This window comes from Apus apus, chromosome 25 (assembly GCF_020740795.1).
Source record: "Apus apus isolate bApuApu2 chromosome 25, bApuApu2.pri.cur, whole genome shotgun sequence".
NCBI classification, from domain to species: domain Eukaryota; kingdom Metazoa; phylum Chordata; class Aves; order Apodiformes; family Apodidae; genus Apus; species Apus apus.
The window spans coordinates 919,976-940,491 of record NC_067306.1 but is presented as its reverse complement, the minus strand read 5'-3'; the positions used below and the strand labels follow the sequence as shown (position 1 = coordinate 940,491).

At 44.6% G+C, this 20,516-nt stretch overlaps 2 protein-coding genes across 7 annotated transcripts; one reads left to right on the top strand and one right to left on the bottom strand.

Annotated features, from left to right (window-relative positions):
• Positions 1-2,249: 2,249 nt before the first annotated feature.
• Positions 2,250-18,511, bottom strand: SMARCE1 (SWI/SNF related, matrix associated, actin dependent regulator of chromatin, subfamily e, member 1). 6 transcript variants are annotated; one of them, XM_051640166.1, is made up of 11 exons: positions 18,449-18,511; positions 17,337-17,387; positions 16,790-16,833; positions 13,658-13,762; positions 11,445-11,525; positions 10,214-10,345; positions 8,655-8,826; positions 6,010-6,182; positions 4,923-5,024; positions 4,236-4,446; positions 2,250-3,687 (listed from the first exon to the last, which is right to left on the bottom strand). In XM_051640166.1, the coding sequence occupies exons 2-11, from the start codon at positions 17,341-17,343 to the stop codon at positions 3,476-3,478; spliced, it is 1,239 nt and encodes a 412-aa protein (XP_051496126.1). In that variant the 5' UTR covers positions 17,344-17,387; positions 18,449-18,511; the 3' UTR covers positions 2,250-3,475. The 6 variants fall into 6 exon arrangements, with proteins under 6 accessions (XP_051496126.1, XP_051496125.1, XP_051496130.1 ...); XM_051640165.1 differs by lacking the exon at positions 18,449-18,511 and adding an exon at positions 18,272-18,388; XM_051640170.1 differs by lacking the exons at positions 13,658-13,762; positions 18,449-18,511 and adding an exon at positions 18,272-18,388.
• Positions 17,690-18,968, top strand: LOC127394230 (basic proline-rich protein-like). The gene is made up of 2 exons (XM_051640072.1): positions 17,690-17,695; positions 17,970-18,968. Exons 1-2 carry the CDS (start codon positions 17,690-17,692, stop codon positions 18,966-18,968), a joined length of 1,005 nt encoding a protein of 334 aa, XP_051496032.1.
• The last annotated feature ends 1,548 nt before the right edge of the window (positions 18,969-20,516 follow it).

The following is a 20,516-nucleotide window of genomic DNA, read 5'->3' as shown; positions in this document are numbered from 1 at the left end:
CATATGGCACCTGCTTTGCACTAAAGCAACTTCCTGAACCTGCAGTCCAGGAGGAATTGAGCTGTGATGAGGGAAGCACACCCGGGGAGGCAGAAACACAGACACAAGCCCCTGACAGCGTGTGCTGCTGCCTCACAGCACCCTCAGGTTTCTCCAAGAGCTCATGCAGTTTTCTCTATCACAGGTCTGGCAGACTTCATCCCTGGGCTTAAAAACCAATAATATCAAAATCATATTGTGTTTTTTCACTTGTTTTCTGTTGTTGTCACTCTTTCTGATTTGGCTTTTTATTGTTCTTGGAATTGGTGCCAGGCTTAAAATGGCTTTTTCTTGCCTTAAGAGAATAGAGTGAAAAAGAAGCAAATTGAAACTAGCTGTTTACAGAAATCAAGGACTTTTGTAAGTCACAAGTGAAGCTGTACGTGATCATTTACAACAAAATAAGACACCAACCCAATAACTGCAAAACCACTTCAAAAAAACCCCTTGAAGGCCATGGAAAGAAAAAAAAGCATCACAGTGAAAGAAGGGAACTGAGAACAAAACCAGTGAGACAAGAGCAACCCGGGCAAGGTCCTGAGCTGATCAGCACATACCCCACTGGGGAGGGAGCGGCAGGAACCGCTGCCAGGATCGCTCTGCGAGCAGGGGGGGCTTGAGGAGTCAGAGCAGTTGGTTGAGAGCCCTGGTGGGCGATGCAGGCACCTCCAGCAGCTCCGGCTGGGAGCGGAGGGGGAGGCAGGACCCGCAGGGAGGCTGCGCTGCTCCTGCAGCTCCCTCTTCTGCCCGGGCTGGTTGAACACCCGCTGTGCCTGGGAGCCTGGAGCTGATCTCCGGGTTCTGCCGCAGCGGTGCCAGCCCTGACACCCCCCTGCGCTGTCCCGGGGCTGCAGGAGGCACAGGAACACACGGCAGGGCCAGGACCCCAATACAGAATCCCCTGCTCTCCCTCTCTACCCACCAGAAGAACCCTTTGGGCAGCAGTGGCCATTGGAACACCCTCCCCTCCTCTGTCCCCTCTCCCAGCAGGACACAATGTGGCTCTCAGCACCTGGGGGAGGCGGCTCACACCCCCCAGGGGACCCCAGCCTGTCCCCAGCAGTACAGGCACCCTGCTGGTGCCCACTCCACCAGCCTGCACCCACACCCACCCCTGCAGGAGCCAGGAAACACTCAGCACGGCCAGAGGAAGGAGGCCCAGGGGCTTGCACCCACCTGCCCAGCAGAGCACCCACAAAACAGAGGAAGCAGAGAGGTGACTTCAGCAGCAAGGGCACAGCAAGCTGGGGGGCTTCATCTGCTCCATCTCCCTTGTGGGCAGGTTTCAGTCTTGCTGAGGAGCTCCAGGTGGGCCTGCTGGCTCCTCAGGAGCTGCGGGACCTGCTGGCTTTCAGGGGTGGCTGGTAGCCAGGCAGCTGGAGTCAATAGACCTTCAGTTCTAATAAGGGCAACAACTGTGTCTTTTTATGGGTTCTAGAGTTAGAATAACGTGATCTTAAGGAAGAACTCCTAACTTCAACACAAATGGTAATGGTTTCTCAGTTACAAGTTGGTTTTGTTTGTGGTGCTTTTGTTAACCCCAGACATGAGAATATCCATGAAAATGTGCCTTTTCACATGTTTTTCAACCTTCTGTTGTTTTTGGTGACGTTTTCTCAGGCTAATGAGTTGTGGAACAAATCACCTCCTCTTTTAACCGTGCCAGAAAGCCAGTAATTATGAAATGCAAAACCAAAATGGGTCACTAGGTAACTCCCCCCTTTCTTTTAAATGCCTCAAGATGTATTTTTCTAAAAGCAATCATTTTAATGGCTGGAAACAAACTAAAATGCAACTTAACCTGTATATTCGTACCTCTCAGCCCTTTAGGTAGGAAATTTTACTTGGTTTAAAGTAAGATGTAAGTTATTTGTGATAGGTTGGAGGGAGGTAGTTAAAATCTTACAGAAAGTAACTACAAGGTTACAAATACTTATTTCCTCTGTAAATTTTCCCATTCATTGGCTTTTGAAGTCAACAGCCAGCATCAGAAATCCTTCTAGACAGAGCCAAGCATTTAACAAAAGCCTAGAGCAACTCAGGAATCTCTACTTTGGTTTTCTAAGGGCTTTTGCAGCTTAACTTCTTGTATGTAGTTTATGTCAATAATTAATTCCATGCTTTTATTCTCATCTGGGCTTAAAATGGAGAACAGGTGATGAAAGCCCTAAATAAAATACCGGCATCACCTTAAAAGAACCAAACCACTCTTAAGTTTTAAAAAACCAAACAAGTTGGATTTTATTTTGAGACTGTTTAAAAAAAAACAACAAAAGGATTTAAAAAACATTACCATCTGATACACCCACTATTCCTTAAAAACATACTAAATTATTGAAACAAATGCATCACATGTTCTCTTACAGGTGTCAAGTCATGGAAGAGCTTGTGTCTCTTGTTGCAATTCAGTGTATTCTTTTCTTCAGTTGGGCTTCTGCTTATAGAGGGCAAAATGTGACCTTTTCAGTACATCTGTAGAGTTCCCAGTTTCTGAAAGCTCCTGGTGAGCAAAACTGCTCTTCTTTACCGTTTGGGGCATATTAGTGACAGCCTGCTCAGAGAACAGATTTTATTAAATGCTCTCCTGCTCTGTACTTTGCCATCTCCCAGGATGAGGTCATACCAGGATAATGTCTGTACCAAATGAGTTAAATTGGTACAGAAAAGCAAAGACTGTTGTTGAAAGGAATCCTGCATCACAGAAAAAACCCCCACAATTATGTCATTTACTGCAAGAAGGCTGAACTCAGTCCTCTGGAAATCATCTCCAGAAGTGCTGCACACAGAACATGAGCAAGTTTCCATCCCTGTAGAAGCTACACTATAAAAAACAAGGATTACACAAAAAAATCCCCTAGATAACAGCTTAGCCTCACACAGGAGCACAGCTCACAAGTGCAGAAAGCTCTCTTGAAAACCAGAGAGCTGGGCAGCTGCAGCAGACATGTCTTTGCTTCACACTAATCCAAACTTCCAGAGGCCTCAGGAACTTTCTCAGCTCCGGCAGGTGCCAATGACCTTTCCCTGATTCCTCAGGCCTGGGGCAGTGGGTCCTGCAGTGACACCAGGGCCTGCAGGTGATGCCACCTGCACCCAGAAGAAGGAGGCCTTGAAGAACCACACAGCTCTGTGTGGCTGGGGAGAAGCCCTGAGCTCTGATATAAAACCAACACTGTTCTTCTAGGGAAGAAGCCCCGAGCTATAGGGAGAACCCCTCCAAATTGTACAGCTTTAGACAGGGGGTTTTGTCTGTTGCATGGTTTCCTTTGCCTCTAAAGGCCCTCTAAGTTGCTTTGCTGATAATCTGACAAGTTACTAAAGCCCAGTATCCTTTAGAGACAAGTGATACAGGCAAGGAAGATACAAACGCCTTGTAGCACATTCTGAAATCAAAACAGTATTTCAGTAAAGAGAGACACATGAAGTAAGTCAATATTTATTCTTTCTTCTCGCTGTCCTCAGCACTGGGGTCTGCAGGAGGCTCCTCCACAGTGGCACTGTTGCTTTCTGAGCCAGTGTTGCTGTCACTGGTTCCCTCCTCTGCAGTGCTGTCCACCCCCTCCTGCCCACTCTCCTTATCATCTGGGGTAGATGTTCCTTCTTCTCCATTCTGCTGGTTTTCTGTGCTCTCCTCTGGATGAGGCTCTTCTGTAATGGCAGATTTCTCAGTGTCATTTACATACCGATATATTTGCAATTAGAATTATATATTGTGCAATTAGAATTTAGGAAGAAACAGAATCTGGAATAAATCTTGAGGATCCCCACAGCAGTTCTGCTGTCACAAGGTGCAGTGACAGGCAGAGCTCTGCAAGCCCCCTCAGTGCTGAGGATGGACACAGTTCTGCCACACAGTGTCCTGAGAGGCACCTGCAGCTGCCTGGCCCCAGAGCTCCAGCCACAAGAAGGGAACCGAGTTTGATTCACAAAGCATTTTTTGGGTGCATGACACACAAAGCCTTACACAGAGCTTTGCAGAATCTTGTCATCTCCCCTTTTAAAAAGGCGCAATTTAATGAGAAGAAAACAAACCCCGTGTTCACCAAGATGAAGTTAACTATTCTGAATATTATTCTTAAGCCTTTCTTCCTAGTAGCAGCAAAAACATGGGGCACCCCTGGCTAACTGAGCCTCTACAGAGACACTTTAATGCTGATCCTTTGAGGGTTCTGAGGCTGGTCTCCAAATGCAGTTACCTGTCTCCATTGGAGCGCTCTCCTCTTCTTTCTTCTCCTCTATCTTATTAGCTGCCTGTTCCTCCTCAGCTGCCACGTTGTTCTGGCTGCGTTCTGCTTGCTCAGCTGCTTCTTTTTCCCTTTCCTCCTGCCTCTTGCGAGCCTGTTCCTCAGCCTGAGCAATTTCAGCTGCAATCTTTTCCATATCCACTTCCACCTTCAAACCGCATAACTAGCAATTAAAAATTGAAAAACAAAACCTCAGTAAAACCCAGTTGAGTTCAGTATCTCTACATGCAGCATAATTCTTATGATTTGACAAAGTTTGTATCAAAAGCTTCAGTAACTAGGAAGGGAGATACAAGCATATTAACAAAAAAAAAAGGGGGGGGGGATAAACAAACAACCTGAACCTTGTTATTGGAAGCAGCCAAGGACAGAGCAGAATCTTGTGCTCCATGGTGGCTTTTCACCACCTCCCTTGAGCTGCTGCTCACCAGTCAGGCCTGAAGGACTTTTTAAACTGCGATGGCTGAATGTCACCACTAAAGGTCACTGCGGGAGCATGAAATAACAAACTGTGACTTTCCAACACCCCCACATGGGGACACTGCAGCCAACAGTTGTGTAATTAGCAGGTAGAGCACTTGTACAGGTGGGTAACGAGCAGATTTCCTCCGAGCAAGGGAAGAAGAGGCAGAGCTGTACCCTTTTAAGCTCGTTGTTAAAGGATTCAGTGCTTTCCAAAAACTTCCTCTTCTTTTCCTGGTGACGCTCTTCAATTTGCAGCAGCTCAGCCTCCAGTTTACGCTGGAAGGGAAACACAAGGTAAGAACCTGCCTGTGGAGTTACCTGAAGAACTGGGCAGAGCTTAGAGCTACACACAGAAAGACTCAGACCAGTATTTTCAGGTATATCCGTATGAAAAACATCCTTATGCCCTCTTTGCTCTAATACCCAGTAGGTAAGTTGTTCATATTGAAAAATACAAACAATAAATGGGTCTCTGCAGTAATTCAGGACTGGTTTGCCATGTTGTAAATGAAAAACTAGCTGTACTTCAGGTGAATCTTCCGGCTTAAAATCTATGTATTTGCTTTCACACTGTACACCCTGTAGGTGTATATACACACACACCAATGACATTCTCTCATACAGAAAAACCATAGTTCAAAGGCAGGGAGGGATACCACCCTCCTGTGCACCCCAAATCTTATTTTGTTAATTAAAAAAAGGAATAAATCTCTCATTCTGGTCTCTTAATTTTTCTGCACCTCCATGTCCACTGACTGTCCTGGCAGGGCTCTGTTGTTAACATGCTTGTTTGGAAAACACAGGCATGTGCCTGGTCAGAGCTGGGTGATCCCATTAGATTCCCTTATATGCATTTAACTTCCAATGAAAAATGTTAGAATAGGGATGATTTACTGTAATAAAGAATCATTACAAACAAGACTGCAAGTTATAAGCCACCTGAAAGTCCCAACTCTACCTGTCCTCATAAAACAGGAGAGTCACCCTACAGACAGAAGGGTTATCAATAATGAAAAGATGGCAGTAATACTTAAGATATCCTAGGGAACAGAATACAGTTTAACATGATTCTCAAGAACAAAATGGCAGAGAAGGTGAAGTCTCACATCTTGCAGCTCCCAGAAAGCCCAGATGAGCTGCTGGAGTGTACAAAGCATTGACGCCCAACACGAACAGTCACGTACAAGATCAAGTGATGCAAGACTTGGAGTACAGCCCAGCACCATTAGGTTTTAGCTGCCTTCACAGAATTTATCTTTACCTGATGAACCATCAAGGACTGAACCTGGCGTTTAAGAACTTGCATCCTGGCTGTGGTGACAACAGAGCGGACGTCGGGGACGACGCTTTCGCTCAGGATCTCACTGATGAGCCGGTGGTTCCTCTGGAACCGAGCAGTCGCCGTGTGCTTCATGGAGAACCCGTCATCGTAGTCTGGAACGAGGAGAAGAGCAACTGCTTCAATTCCATAACATGGGGACCAAGCCCAGTGACACTGTACTCACAATGCCCCTCATTTAAAACAAAGCCAGTTGCTGCCACGTCACAAAGTTGATGCTGACAAACATCATCGGATGATCAGACAAGAGACAATACGAGGCCAAGACCCCCTCACCCAGCACAGCTCCACCACCGATGGTGTTACATGCCTTTCCCACATGTTTGAAATTTGGACTGATCTAGTTATTTACTGTGCTGCTTTCCACTTTTCCAGAGCAAGAGGGACTTAATACACCAAATAAAACAACCCATTCTCATTATCATGGTATCACAACAATATCCAATGCAAAACCCCAACAGGAGTTGACTCCTGTACAAACAAATGTTGTAGCACAAATCAAAGAGACTTATTTTTTGAAATCCTGAGGAATGAAAGCTTGAAGCAGTGAGACATGTTTATTCATCACTGCAAATTTGTAACAATGTAGTAAGAATATCCAATTTTTTGTAACTTTTTTTTAGTAAATAGTTCTCTAAAAAACAGTTACTGAAAAAAACACTTCAGGAGAAAAAGTACACAAGCACATAGGTCAGGTGCTGGTCTACTTAGAAGCTGCTTGCAGAGAAAATACATTTTAAGCCAAACAGGAACTAAACTGTCTTGTCTGACAGGGATCTAGAGGATTAACTACAAAGTTGTAAGAGTATTTCAGGTCCAGTATTTGTTTTTTCTCTCTAGCCAAGTTAAAAATGCTTCCACTTTATGGCAAGACACTGAACTTTGACAATTTTAATCTAGTGACAGATTTTAACATGAACTACAGCATTATGAATTGTACTAGGCACTCATTTTAAAAGTAGAATTCAGTTTGATGCCACAAAGCAGAACAAAAGAACATGTCTTTCTACATCTAGTAGCATGCAAAGGCTTCCAGCCCCTAGAGGACAGAAGTCTTCCTATGCTGTGACTTTATTTCTTCAAGGAAAGCAGGCAAAGCTTTTCAACAGAATGAAAATCAAACCAGTGTCTGCAGTTTTGGAATCAAGAACCTAGCTACAAAACAGACACACAAACCTCAAGCCAAACTAATTAAAATCTAAAGCACAGTAATTAAATAGCATTAAGTACTGGTGAAGAAACAAATTGTAAGAAACTTCTGTGAGTATAATTCATATTTAGTTGAGTATTAAGATGTTAAGCAAAAAGTATGAATTATCTTCTGGAATGATGTCAAGTAGAAAAGACCAGAGCTGAGTTTATTTTACATCAAGTTTTCCTGATGGAGATTAGTATCCAACTGTTCTCAGAAATCCTAAAGAGGACCCTAACATACCATTGCCAGGAAATATTACCAAAGAAGATAACTAGTTTAATGAAAGTTTTCATCTGCTTTATTTCAAAGTGTTTGGTTCAACTGCTTATTGAGGTCCCTGATTAAATGAAGAGAGAAAACCAGTGGGCAGAGGACTGATTTGTGAGAGCAAGTACTAATCCAGTTGGTCTCCTTAAAGTTGTGCCTTTGTCCTCTTGGCAAGATTCCTTTTATGCTACAAATTCTGGATCCTCCTGACACATAGGCTGGGACAGAAGCAGCATTTCTGTCCCTAAAAACTTGCTGTTCTGCCCCAGGTGTGACCAGCAGCAACTTGGGGCTCCTGCAGCCACTTCTGGCCCAGGGGGCACAGAGCAGCTGAAGTCCCCAGGCTGGTGCTCCTGGAGCACTCCATGTATTTACATACATTCTGCAGTCACCTCACAGTGGGAAAAGTGCTGTTTGCCATGAGCTTTATCTCAGGGGTGTGCTTTTATAAGGGGGAAGAAAAAAAAGGGTGTAACTACATTTTTAATCCTCAGGTTTCAACAAGTACTTGGTCATGAATTCAAAAGCAGACATCAGGTGTACAAGTCTGGGTTTTCCCACTGGGTGGGGTGCCTTTCCTTGCAGTCAAATAAACTTTCAGAATTTTCTCATCAACTTGTCAGCAGCAAGGGTAACTTCTTTCCTAAACAATCTCAAGTGACAGTTGCTGATTACATTCAAAGTTCAAATGCTCTCAATCATACCAGAACTCTGCCTGTCAGAATTATGGGCATCTGGTAATAAAGCACAAAAGTCCATTCAAGCTGGACTAAATGAGGCATCAAAACCTTTCATAATGCACATGTTAAAGCCATTACAGAACTTTAAGCAGACGTATTTGAACAGCATTACTTCACACATCATTAAGGACTGGAAGGACTTTTGCCAGTGGTTTGCCACCTGAGGTTTTGGAAACAAGACCAAGTCATCTGTCAGCTGTAGGAAACTGAGGGAAAATCAGTGCTCAAGGTGCCAGGACAGCAACGCAGTCATGTGAGGCCTTGAGTCGTGCACTGCTGGTTCTCCTTGTCTGGTGTCAGCTCCTCTCTCCTTTCAGTCCTGTAAGGAGCCTGTGGCCCTGCTGGGCACACTCCTGCCATCTTACCATCGGGGTCCTCTGCGGGCTGGATGCTCATGTAGGGCTCCCCCTTCTCCATGCGCGACTGCCGCTGCCGACTCTCCTCCTCCAGCGCCGCCTCGGCGCGGCTCTTGGCGTTGATGTAGGCCAGGTATGCTGGGGAGTTGTGGTAGGCCTTCATGGACTCATTGTACTCTATCTGAAATGTGACCAATATGGTTTGAATGCACCATGGGATGGCTTCAGACTTGACACAACCGCTGCCTGTGCAGCTCAGACTGTAGCTACACAGGCAAAGCTATTCTCAGTCAGCTGGCGGACACACTGACCATATTCTCTCCGTCTTTAAGAATTACAACTACTTCCTCAGTCATTCATGTTTTCAAAACACTAGCTAGGCTTTGATTCTGATTTCTTCTCTTTCCTCATGCCAGTATGTCATGAAGCAGTTTTCAAAACAACCTATGATTTTTCCGGCCTTTGATCCATCCCTGCACTGGGATGATACAGAATGCTGCAGCCAGACTCCTGTCTCCTCCTGGTAGCAGGACTGCATCTCTATTTTCACCTCCTTTGAAGTATTTTTCCTTCTGAATTGCTTTCTTTAATCTCACTTTTAAAATTTGCCAGGTCTAGACTCTGTAAAGTGATTTGAGGTATTTCCAATGAAAAGTGAGATATAATCTACAATATTGTTAAAAGTACCTAAATGTCTTGTTTTCTTTATACTGAGGACTGGAATCCTTCTACCTAGGCACTGTAAAAACAAACAAGATGGCCCCTGCCCCAAGGAGCTTACAATCTAAACATCATTACCAAGTTAAAAAATAGAATTCCTTGTTGGTTTTTTTTTTTCCCCCAACTAAGAGCATCCAGCTTTGAAGTGCTTCCCTATTGGCTTGGAATAAAACCAGCTTGGATTTGACCAGGTTATACAAAGCCTCAGATGCCTACCAGGTTTAAACACATCACAGCAGCTGGACAATTTTCCCTTTATACCTTAAGATCACAGTAACAGTCTTGTAAAGGTCCTCAGCACTTACCAGCCTAGACACAAGGTAGCTGTCATCTTTTGTCATGAAGGTCAATAAAACCAAAACCACAAGAAAACCCCTAAAAGTGGTAGCATTTTTCTATTAAGAAACAAAACACTATGTCATAGCATAGAGTTACACCAGATCACACCATGAAAACCAAACCCTACGTGACTGGAAGTCTTTTATGAACATGTTCATGACAACAGCAGTAGTTGCAGAGCACCAGCTTTGAAAGAGGATTTTTGGTGTTGAGACAATCTTTTCAATACTGATGTTGTACAATCAAATCCATTCATTAAACAGTTAAAATCAACACTCAATTATAAATACTTCATTTGGAATTAGGTCTAAAAACTGACCAGTCACAGTTGATGTAAAGTTATTTAAAAAAAATTTAAAAGACGTGTCAGGACACACTTCCATTTAAGTTACATACAGGGGTCTCGTGAGTGCCTCATACACCACTGCATGGGTAAGATGAAATTTTCTTCTCAGACCAGTTCCTAGAAGAATCAGCTGTAATAAACATCCCAGATTTCTTCCATTTACCTTTTCAGCTTCATATTCATTCAAATACTCTTGCTTCTCTTCATCAGTGAGATCTCGCCACATTCCTCCAATAATCTTGCCAATTTCCCATAACTTCAAATCAGGATTGGACGCCTTCACTTGGTCCCAGACCTTAACAGAAACAGCTGGAGCTTTACTAATGATATCTAAATACTTCCAAATTAAACATTTTATATTGTCATCTCAGTGTTCTTTCTGGAATCACCATGAAAAACAGGATTAAGTTAGGAATGAGTCTGGCTAAACTATCTCTATTATTTTCTGGGGCAGGAAGTCAGTAGGAAGCCATGTACTGAAACAGGCAATTGCTGAAATTGCTTTGGTTTCATGAGAATATTGCCTTTAACCCTCTTAATTCTCTTCTTAAATGCACATCGCTGCATCTCTGGGAAAAAGGCTACTGAGTAAACACATCCAGCAGTAGGTTACGATAAAGAGCACTGAGCTTTTCAGATCAGAATGTAACATTTCAAATATTTTTTTTCAGTCTTGCTGATCAATTTGAGTTCCAACAAGTTCTGACTCCACCAAAAAAGTTTCTAACATTATGGGGAAAAAAAAAAGGAGAGAGCTGCCAGTGTTATTTCTTGCTGCGCCACTTGACTTTTATTTTTGTTGATGCTTTTTTGCCTAAGACAGACATGCTGGCAAAGATACTTTACCAGAAGTGGAAGAATTTCCTTCTGGCTCACCCGCTTCAGACAGGCTGACATGCCCTCCCCATGCCCCATCAGATTTCAGACTCCACAAGAGTCTCTCTCCTACTTTCTGTCAAACAGTTCATAGAATAGCGAAGCAAACGTTGCCACAGGCTAGGTTGGTGAAGGAGAACATGCAAAGTCCACTCATTGCTACTCTTCAGTCCAGCTACAGCACTGTACCAAGCCCAGAACACCGCAAGGAATACTTCCTTATCATAAAAAGGTTCTGTCAGTAAAGTCACAGGCACTTCTGAATGTGGCAGGGCGGATCCTTGTCAGCAGAGTGGTAGTAATTATCATTTTAGTTTCCCCCCAGAAATTGGCAACTGCATGAACAGACTACTGCTGCCTTTATCCTGAAGGGCAATGCATCTGTACTTTACAATTCCCTTAAAGAATGTGCAGGCTGTTAGAAGTAAAAGTTTAGAAGCTGAAACTAAGATAATAGCAATTAATTGTTAGCACATACGAACACTAACTCTGTTACTTGTTTGACACTGGATACCCACCTTCCGGCTGTACCTCATGTAGGGCATCAGGGGCTTGTCTGGGGGTTTGGGGGGCTTTGGAATGGTAATACCAGAGGAAGCCTATAAAAGAACCGGATAAATCCATTTGTTAATGTGATCACTGGACAGTTTCCACGTACACCAGCTTTGGAAAACACTCATTCTTGTGCAGTTAACACAAAGAACCTACACCCTGATACACCCACCCAAGACAAAACAAGCAACATTGCAAAAAAAGCCTAAACTGTGAAGAGGTGCTAATTACAGCTGCTCTTCACAGTGGTATTTTCCTATTTAAGTTTGTCCTTCTATCTGTAAGTTTAGAGAGTTGTAACTAGATAAATCTTCAGAAGGGCTCCACAGTCTTAAAACTGATCTACACAGCTTAGCAGTTTCCATGGAAACACCAAACCCAGCAGGTTGGTCTTCTCACTTCTGATGAGCAATTTATTGTGTCTGTTTTGACAAGCTTACTGTGGAGACTCTACAGGTAAAAAAGACAAGGAGAGTGTTTAAGATCATTAAGTTAGAGATATATTTTAATTTTTAAATAATTTTAGCAATATACTTGTCTGCAAGATTTGTCAGTGGTAATTTGGAGCCAATTGAGCTACCCATTGTAAAAAGATAACCCCGTGCAACCGATCTGTCCCTGTGCGCAGCGTTTGCATCCCAGCTGTACTTAACTCTCCAAACCATGCTGCAACATCCCTGTGTGCTTGTCTCCCTCAGGTTTGTACAGTTAAGCCACTGCTGGCACCAAGCAGGACCCTGAGCACCAAGTGCTGCTGATGGAAAGTTGCTGCATCCCCTTGATCTACAAAAAAACCTGAGAGGGTTTTCTCCTAAAATAGTGCAGTGACATTCCAGTCCCTGTCAACTGCAGGCTTAGGAAACCTCCACTCTTCAAGCACTTGCACAGGTGAGGAGTTATCTTGGATTAAGTGGGAACATTTTCAGAAAAATATGAAGCAGTTTCAAGATCTGTCAGGGCTACAGCCAGAGATAGGCAAGTACAGATCTGGCCAAGCAGGCTCATGCTCAGTGTTCAGCTTTCAAACTTTTCCTCTTGGTATTTTTTTGTTTTGCTGAATTTATGGAGCTCTATGAAACAATGCATACAGAACTGTGTATAAATAATGTACATGAGGTATATGCATTACCAAAATGTATACAGAGATACACATACAGATGGATTGGAAAAACATTAACAGAAATCGTTTAATGCTTTTAAATTAACAGGAATTTAAAGACACCATACATATACTGATATATGCATGGCTGAGAAGGCTGTATATGCTCATGACATACAGAAACAATGAAAGTTCTCAGACAAAACCCAATTTATTACTGTATTAGGGAAAAAAGTCTGTGTTCAGACAGTACATTCAGTTAAGTTCCAGCTTGTACAGGAAAGGCCTTTTCTGTGTTTTAACAAACCAGATGAACCTCATCTATGAAGTCTGAAAGACCTGTATGAGAGGTGTAAAAAGGGCACACTTCCTTAAAGCACCATATATTTGCTCCTTGAGAAATCTTTCTTTCCACCACAGTTCCAAACTAATCAGATCAAGCCTACTTATGTGAAAGCAGCTGGCACCTCTCTCATCACTCGACTTATCTCACTTGGTTCATTCCATGAAAAATGAATGTAACATCCATTTTCCAAAAGCTGACAGAGTACATAAGACTGGAGAGGATTCTATATTATCATCATCACACTTTCACTGAAAAAATAAGTTTCTGAACTCAGGACTTTGCAGTAATTACCAGACTAAGACTGGAAAGAAAAATAAGGGTATGGCCCAACAGTATGATGCAACTAACAACAACCTCCGCTTGGCAAAATATTCTTCCTTGTATTTGTGTCAACAGATCTCAAAATGAGCAGTTCCCTCCCTCCAGGAATTTGTTCCCACACTGCAGAAGCCCCCCTAAGCATGCAGTGGTCACTGCAGACCACACAGTCTCTCCGTGGAGCTCTGCATCATTCCCCAGTACCGCAGTTTTTCCCTGCTGAGTAGAAGTCCATTCTCCTGCAAAAGGTTTGAGAGTGAAGAGAAAGGGGGGTAGGGGTGGGGAGTAAGAATCAGAAGTAACTTTTTGTTCTACAAGGAAGTGGCAGCAGCCAAGACTCAGGAGAACCTGACTCTAAAGCCAAATCTGGTCAATTCCTGCTGTTTGCTGGATGATGTAATAGTTGATTCTCCTACCGTGACCCGGCTGTTGGTGCCCGGGTTCCCTCCCAGCCTGTAGTTGTTGTAGGCCAGATGGCTGTATGGATTGTATCCCACAAACCCTGGGGTGCTGGGCATTTGCTGATGGAAACAAATGAGACAAAAACACGAATGAGAAATGAGCTCAAACGAGGAAAACACAGAAATGAAAATGAACTGCAATATGGCATGCAAAAGCAACCAGAATTTAAGCAAATGAGGTGTAGCAGTTGGTATCTTCTCAGCACGCAAAACCTACTCCAGTACAAACCTAGTAAGGAAACAGGATTTTTAAGCAAATGTGTCACTACGAATTTCTGTCTGAAGTTGGTGATTTTATTTCTATTGAGTGTGTAACTCATTTAAACAAGTACTCATATTGATTCAGCTCACAGCTAATAAAATTGTCCAACAGAAGCCACCGAGTAGTTCAGAGACTGATACCCAAAGGGTTACAAGGCAACACAGCACATAGGAAGGGGCAGAGATCCCCAGTATCCACATGGACTATACCAGTGAGAATCCCTGTGTTTCTTCCCATCCTTTTGCCTCTCCAACATATACTGTACTGTCAATAAACAGGAAAAAAAAAAACCAAAACCTCTCAAAGCACCATCTGTGCACCACCCACTGCCAGGGTCTGAAGATCTTCCTGAAGGTTTGCAAAACTGAAGTATTTTGGGAAACTGGGCTTAGGAAGCTGGGAGAGACCATTCAGAGATACCCTTGTGTTGGGAGGCTGGCTGCAGACTGGCCCCTGAGGAACCACTGCAATAGAACCTCCAGGTCAGAAACTACAAGCCTTTACAGATCACTGGTTCTTGGACAGCTGCAGTTAATCAATACATCTTCAGTCATTCTTGAAAGGGATCAGTTTGTTCTCACCACAGCAGTGTAGAGGAAAATCAAATTTGCAATCTCTTCTTACCTGTCACCTACACAGAGTCAAGGCTCAGAAGGTTCAGTGTATTCCCTCCTTAAACCTCTCTCCTGCCTTTTAACTACACTCTTGTATTTCCACTATCCCTCACTTCCCCAGTCAAATTTTCTTAAAAAAAACGGTTCAAGTATTTAATAGTCATTGTGACTAATCACAGTCCCAGCTGTCATTCCAGTCAGGATTCATGACTTCCTGTAGTGTTTCTAGACACTTGTCATCTGCACAGTGTCCCACTCTTGGGGACACTTTAGCCCTAATAAGAAACACGTTTTCCAAGACTCCCAGTGATTTGCTGACTTGTCCCATCCTAAATCACAGTTACAAGAGTCCTACTGGTAAGTTCAGGACACTAAGAACCAAGATATGACAGATACAAACATGGAACATAATAACCTATAAGCTGAACTACATGAACCTGTGAAGTGTTCAAGTGTACATAGACACAGCACGGTCAGTTCATTTCTGAACACAGGAACACAGTACAGTTACCCCTCAATAGTCAGCCTGCAGGCAGATACTTGATTACCAGACTTTTTCAACTCATTCCCAGCAGTTGACACTCACTCGACCTGTGACCATGCCACACACATCCACTGCTGCATAAGATGCCATTTTACTGTAGATTTCTGTATGACCATAACAAGTGTTGAATATACTGAGCTACAGCCCTTCCATAAAATCAGGTGATGGTTGCAACCTTTCCCTCCTTACTTTTTTATTTCTGCGAGACAGGGTTTAAATGTCACAAGGGAACTACCTTGCATTACACAGAGAATTGTTACTCAGCTGTAGTACTGCAGCCATGAGAACCACTGATATTTTGTTGACTGTAGTAACTGGAACTGGCTGTGGAAGAACAAGCAAGGTTATTTGTCTGTTTTTCTTTTACATTTTGCATGAACAGCACAGATCATCATCTCAAGGGCTGCATAAAATGTAAGCAATGCAGGAGATGCTTGTAAGACAGGCAATGCACATCACTAGCTACAGTTGAAATCTGTGTCATGCACCCTTCTGAAGACTTCTAATTGGCTAACGAATATATCAACACATCCATGTACCCCGTGTAGCAGCATCTGCATCCCAAGGGAATCTCACAAGTATGTGCACAGCTTTTGATGCAGGAATCCAGTTGTAAGGGTGGATGCCATGATGTTCCTTCTAATACTGGCACAAATCTATTCAGTTGGGTGCAAAATGACAACTCTGAACAAACTATGCAAATAAAGTTTTATTTAAGTAAATTTTTAAGGACATAACTTAAATTTATACATTACATCACTTAGAAACCTCTTTAAATGTAAAGTATGCTACAATAAATCTGAAGGATTAACCTTCATCTAAAGCTCATCCTGCAGCTTTTATCCCAGATGCAGAGATGAGGGAGACTCTACAATTTTCAAATTTTCTTTGGTTAAAAAAAATTCACTTTAGCATCTTCATTCATTCATCTGTACCAAAGATACTTATTTGCTCATGTGAACACATTCCTCCTAAAATGCAAGCTATTCAGAAGTGGAAACACTACAGAAAAGGTGCATTTGCTTTCAAATGCTTTCCTGAGCACAGTGTACTGGTATTTCAGTGCCTTTTTATACAGGTATGAATGCAACTGGACACAATTCAAAGCTACTGTTCATGTTTTCCTTAGTGTCATTCCATACCATAGAAAGTAAAATACTCCTCATGCCATAGAATCTAAAATACCAGTGATTTCAGGAAATTTGATTAAGGCATCAGGAGTGTTTCAATATAACAGACCTTTGCATATTCCTGCATGCCATTGCAAACCAGCTTGGTACAACTGAAACATGAAAGAATGCTCTGTCTGCCCATGATTTGGGCACGAGTGGTAAGTTTTAGAATTAAATAACTAAGATTGTTCTCCAATATTCCAGTCTGCTGCTGCAACCCACTGGACGTGTAATTTCAGACCCAGTGACTGCTTACAAAAAATTAAGTATCTGCAGGGTTTAGCCTTAAAGGTGAAACAAGCTTATCAGCTTCTTCACAAGCTGCTTAGAAAAGAGAGAGATTAATTTGAAGAATGCATATCACATTAGTAATGAAATACAACCAGTTTGCATTTCCAATACAGAAAGGTGATGTAACTCCATCATTATTGCTCTGGTAAGTTAATCAAGGCTGTATCACCAGATCTGGGTAATGAGAAAAATCTCTATACTTACGGTTGCAGGAGCTGGGGTAGGAGGTGGGGCATAAGATGGCCTTTCTGTTAAGATACAAATGTAAGCATTTTTTTTTCTTCAAAATTTCAACAAATCCTTTAAAGGCAAGTGCTGCAACAAACATTTTAAAGCAACTACAAAGAGACAGAACCCCTGCTCCCAAAGACTTTGCATTGTGCCACTGAGGAGCATAACGCAAAGAACACAAGAGAAAGAAAAGAAGGAAAAAAATTAAGAACACACCTTTGCTATACTGCTAGCCTTTTATTTAGGCATAAGGCTGAAAACCATAAAATCCATTTATATGCACAATGAAAGGGAGAGTAAGCAAAAATGCAGTGAAACAGGATCTGGAAGCTGGGATATTTGGATTCCTATGAGAACAATATGCCAGAAAGCAGCCACAGCAGGATTTAAGGCCAAGAGGTGGGTCAGAAGTTACTGTGCCTCATATAATTCCTTTTACTGCAAGGAACCTCATAAACAGGTTCTGCTGAAGCAGATCTTTAATTCATCAAGTTAAAGGAAGAAAAATTTGAAAACTTACTTGACATTTTGATAGGCAAATTTTCAGCCACCTGACATTATATTTGTACTTCTGAAAGACAAAAGAATATAACGCTATTAAATATTATGCCTTTGCTTCCCCAGATTGTTGAAACATCGACTATCATAGTCACCATAATTACAAAAAAGTTTGCCAATTTTGAAATAAAGAAAAAAGTTTCTAAAGACTGAAGGGTTCTCTGAGAAACGAAGGTACTTTCCAAGGGAACTGGCCTTAAATAGCTGTGAAAAACCACTCAGGTTTTTATCATCTTGTTCCTAAAGGTTTTAAGTATATTCATTTATTCCCTTATAAAATATAAACAAAATGACCCGCTACTTCAGGAAACTGGCATGGATGTATAAATGACCGAATTAACGAGTATCTCCTTTGCAGGGCACAAAGCAGCAACGCTCGGGCCTGCCCAGCGGGTGGGAGTGTTTCACCTTTGAGCCACGAGCCCGTCGGGGTGCACGGAAAGAGCGCTATAGAAAAGCAGTATTTTTTTCAGCCTTCCTCTTCCAATAACTCCACGGGAGCTGCAGCGGAGCCAAACCCGCCTCTGAACCTCCCGAGTAACCCCGCGTGGAGCTCCGGGCTCACACAAACTCCAACACGGGGCCCGCTCGGCAGGTTGAGGGGGGGGCGGCCCCGGGGCCCCCCCGCTTGCCAAGTGGTACCTCAGGCCCGCCGAGCCCCCCGCACCTCCCGGCACCGCGCCAGGCCAGCGCGCCCGCATCCCGGCCCGGCGGCCGCCGCGACCAGGCGGCAGCTGGAGCCCCCGGGCCCTCCCTGCGAGCGGCGGCCCCTCTGGGCCCCGGCGGCCGCTGCCGGGGGGCGGCCCGGGCTGCCCCTCACCCCGCTCCAGCGGGGCTGCTCCCTGCGACGCAGCGCGACCCCGGGCCCGACCCCCCGGGCCCGCCCGCCCGACTCACCCGCTCCAGCCGCGCTCCCTTTGTTCCCCACCGGGCCGGGGCGGGCAGCGCCTGCGCGCTCAGCTCCGCACTTTCCCCACGCCGCCCCCAGCCCGCCGGCGGCTGCTCTGGTTTTTACCGGGCGGGCCGCCTACCCGCCCTGCTCCCCTCGGAGCCCCCGCCGGGCCGGGGTCTCACCCGAGCTGCTCCGGGGCCGGCCGGGCCGGGAGGGATCGTGGCGAATCTGCGGGACGCAGAGGGCGGCGGGTGCGGCCCCGCGCGGCGCTCCCGGGAGCAGGCGCCGCCCGGCCGGGAGGGGGCGCTGCCGCCGGCACGAGGCGGCCTCTGCCCGGGGCCGCCGCTGCGCCAGGGCCGCAGATTCCAGCATCGGGGTCGTCTCTCGCGCCCCGCGACAGCAAGGGGCAGCTGCCCGCCTGCACGTTGCTCTCCGCACTCCCCACAAGGACACCCACCCGCTTCCCGCCCGCCGCCCAGCCGGCAGCCCGGCCGTTGTTCGCGTGGGCCGGGAGGAGCGGCAGCGCCGGCTGCCGGTGGCGAATCTGCGGCGGCGAACAAGCGGCCGTTGGCGCCTCGCGCCCGCCGCCACTTGGCGCCTTTTTCCCCGCCGAGGCAGCGCGAGGGCCCCGCGGCGGGCGGCTCGGGGGGAGCGGCGGCCCCGGCAGCGCCCGCGCCCCGGTACAGCCCGCGGGTCGGGTGAGCCGACCTGGCAGCGCCGGGAGCCGTTTGTCGGTGTCCGGCGGGCAGCGCGGCGCTGCCAGGGCGGCTCGGGAACGGCAGCGCCTCAGGGACTGGGCCGGTTGCGGCCCCGGTCCCGTGCGCGCCGTGACGGGAGGCGCCGGCCTGTTGGTGGCAGGGCCTGCCCAGGAGGCCCAGAGCCGCGTGGGGAAAGGCTGCGAGAGACCCGAGGTGAGAAATCCTCGTAGGTGGTAACGCTGAGCTGCACCTGACCAGCTCGGGCACTAGCGCAGAGGTAAAAAGGTTGCGGATGCCGAGCAGTACACCGTGTGGCTGGGAGGGCCTGAGGAAGGACTTCAGGCCTCACATTGCGCATCGAAGTCTTTTACACAGTGAAAATTGTTAAAAGTGGATGAATTAAAAATGAAAACAGAAAGTTTGGCGTTGAAATGGTCTCATCTGGTTTAATAAAATAACTTTCTAGACACTCCAAAGGAGGATTTTGGTGGATCTGGTGAATGTGGCAGCTGAAGCCAAACAGATGGTACCTACCAAACCCAAAAGGAAGGTAGAAGATGAAGAAAGAGCACCTTAACATACCAGGATTCTGCAAGTTAGGCCCATTTTTTCTTGATGCCCACAGTTCATCTAGTCTGGTGTGCTTTTGTTCTTAAGGACGTTTTTATGAACAAGTAAATAGACAAGAATTCTGCCCTCATCTGCTTGCAGTGTGCTGCTCTCTGTGGCCACATGGAAATTTGTTGATACGCAGCACAGAATCTGTGACTTCTATTTGATAATTAAAAGAATGTAGTAATTTAAAAGATTCCTCAGTCAGCCAGCCAGAACACCTCTTCAGTCTACAGTTTTCACCTGGACAGAACGTTTGAAAAGGTGAGAAAATACTTTTTAAGAGGGGAAAAATAACCTCTATTTTTTCCCCTGGTTTTGACTGTTTAATGCATTTATTCCTATTAATAACATGATTTTGTTGATAGTGTTAAAATGCATTTGATGTTGACAAAATAAGTTATAAACTTGCATAGCTTTTTGAAATACTTACAATGTCCAAGAACACTTACTGATACTTAGTTTTTATGCTAATAGTTCTGAATCATCCATTTTATGTGTTTTCAAAGCCATTAATGTGTTCCTTGGTTTTATTTTATTGTTTTACTTTACTGTTTGCCCAGTTTTGATGTTGTGATAGTGAAAGATTTTGCCTGTGTACATTTTTTTAATACACTGTATGACATAAGTAGTTTTACTGATTTAATAGGGTTGTTTATAGTGCATCATACTAACCAGGAGGCTTTAAATAACCTGCTCTTAGCCAACTATTTTAATTAGCAGTTTCATAAGCTTTGCAGTGAGGACATATGTTTATTAGAAAGGAGGTTGAGATAATGAAACTTGTTACGTTGGGCATTTGCAGGTGTTGGATGGCAGTAGCTCAGCTGATTGGAATTTAATTAGCACAGATGTGAAGAATTCTTTGCCATATTATCAGGCTTCGGTGTTGCGTTTTTTAATTCAGCTTTAAAATGACTTAAAATCAAGGTGAGATGTT

Excerpts from the sequence above, each read along its gene's own strand:
- SMARCE1 (XM_051640166.1), bottom strand. Across the intron at positions 13,763-16,789 it reads CTACCCCAGCTCCTGCAACC|CAAATGCCCAGCACCCCAGG; the intron begins GTAAGTATAGAG and ends TGTTTCCATCAG. Across the intron at positions 11,526-13,657 it reads GCACCAACAGCCGGGTCACG|GCTTCCTCTGGTATTACCAT; the intron begins GTAGGAGAATCA and ends GTTCTTTTATAG.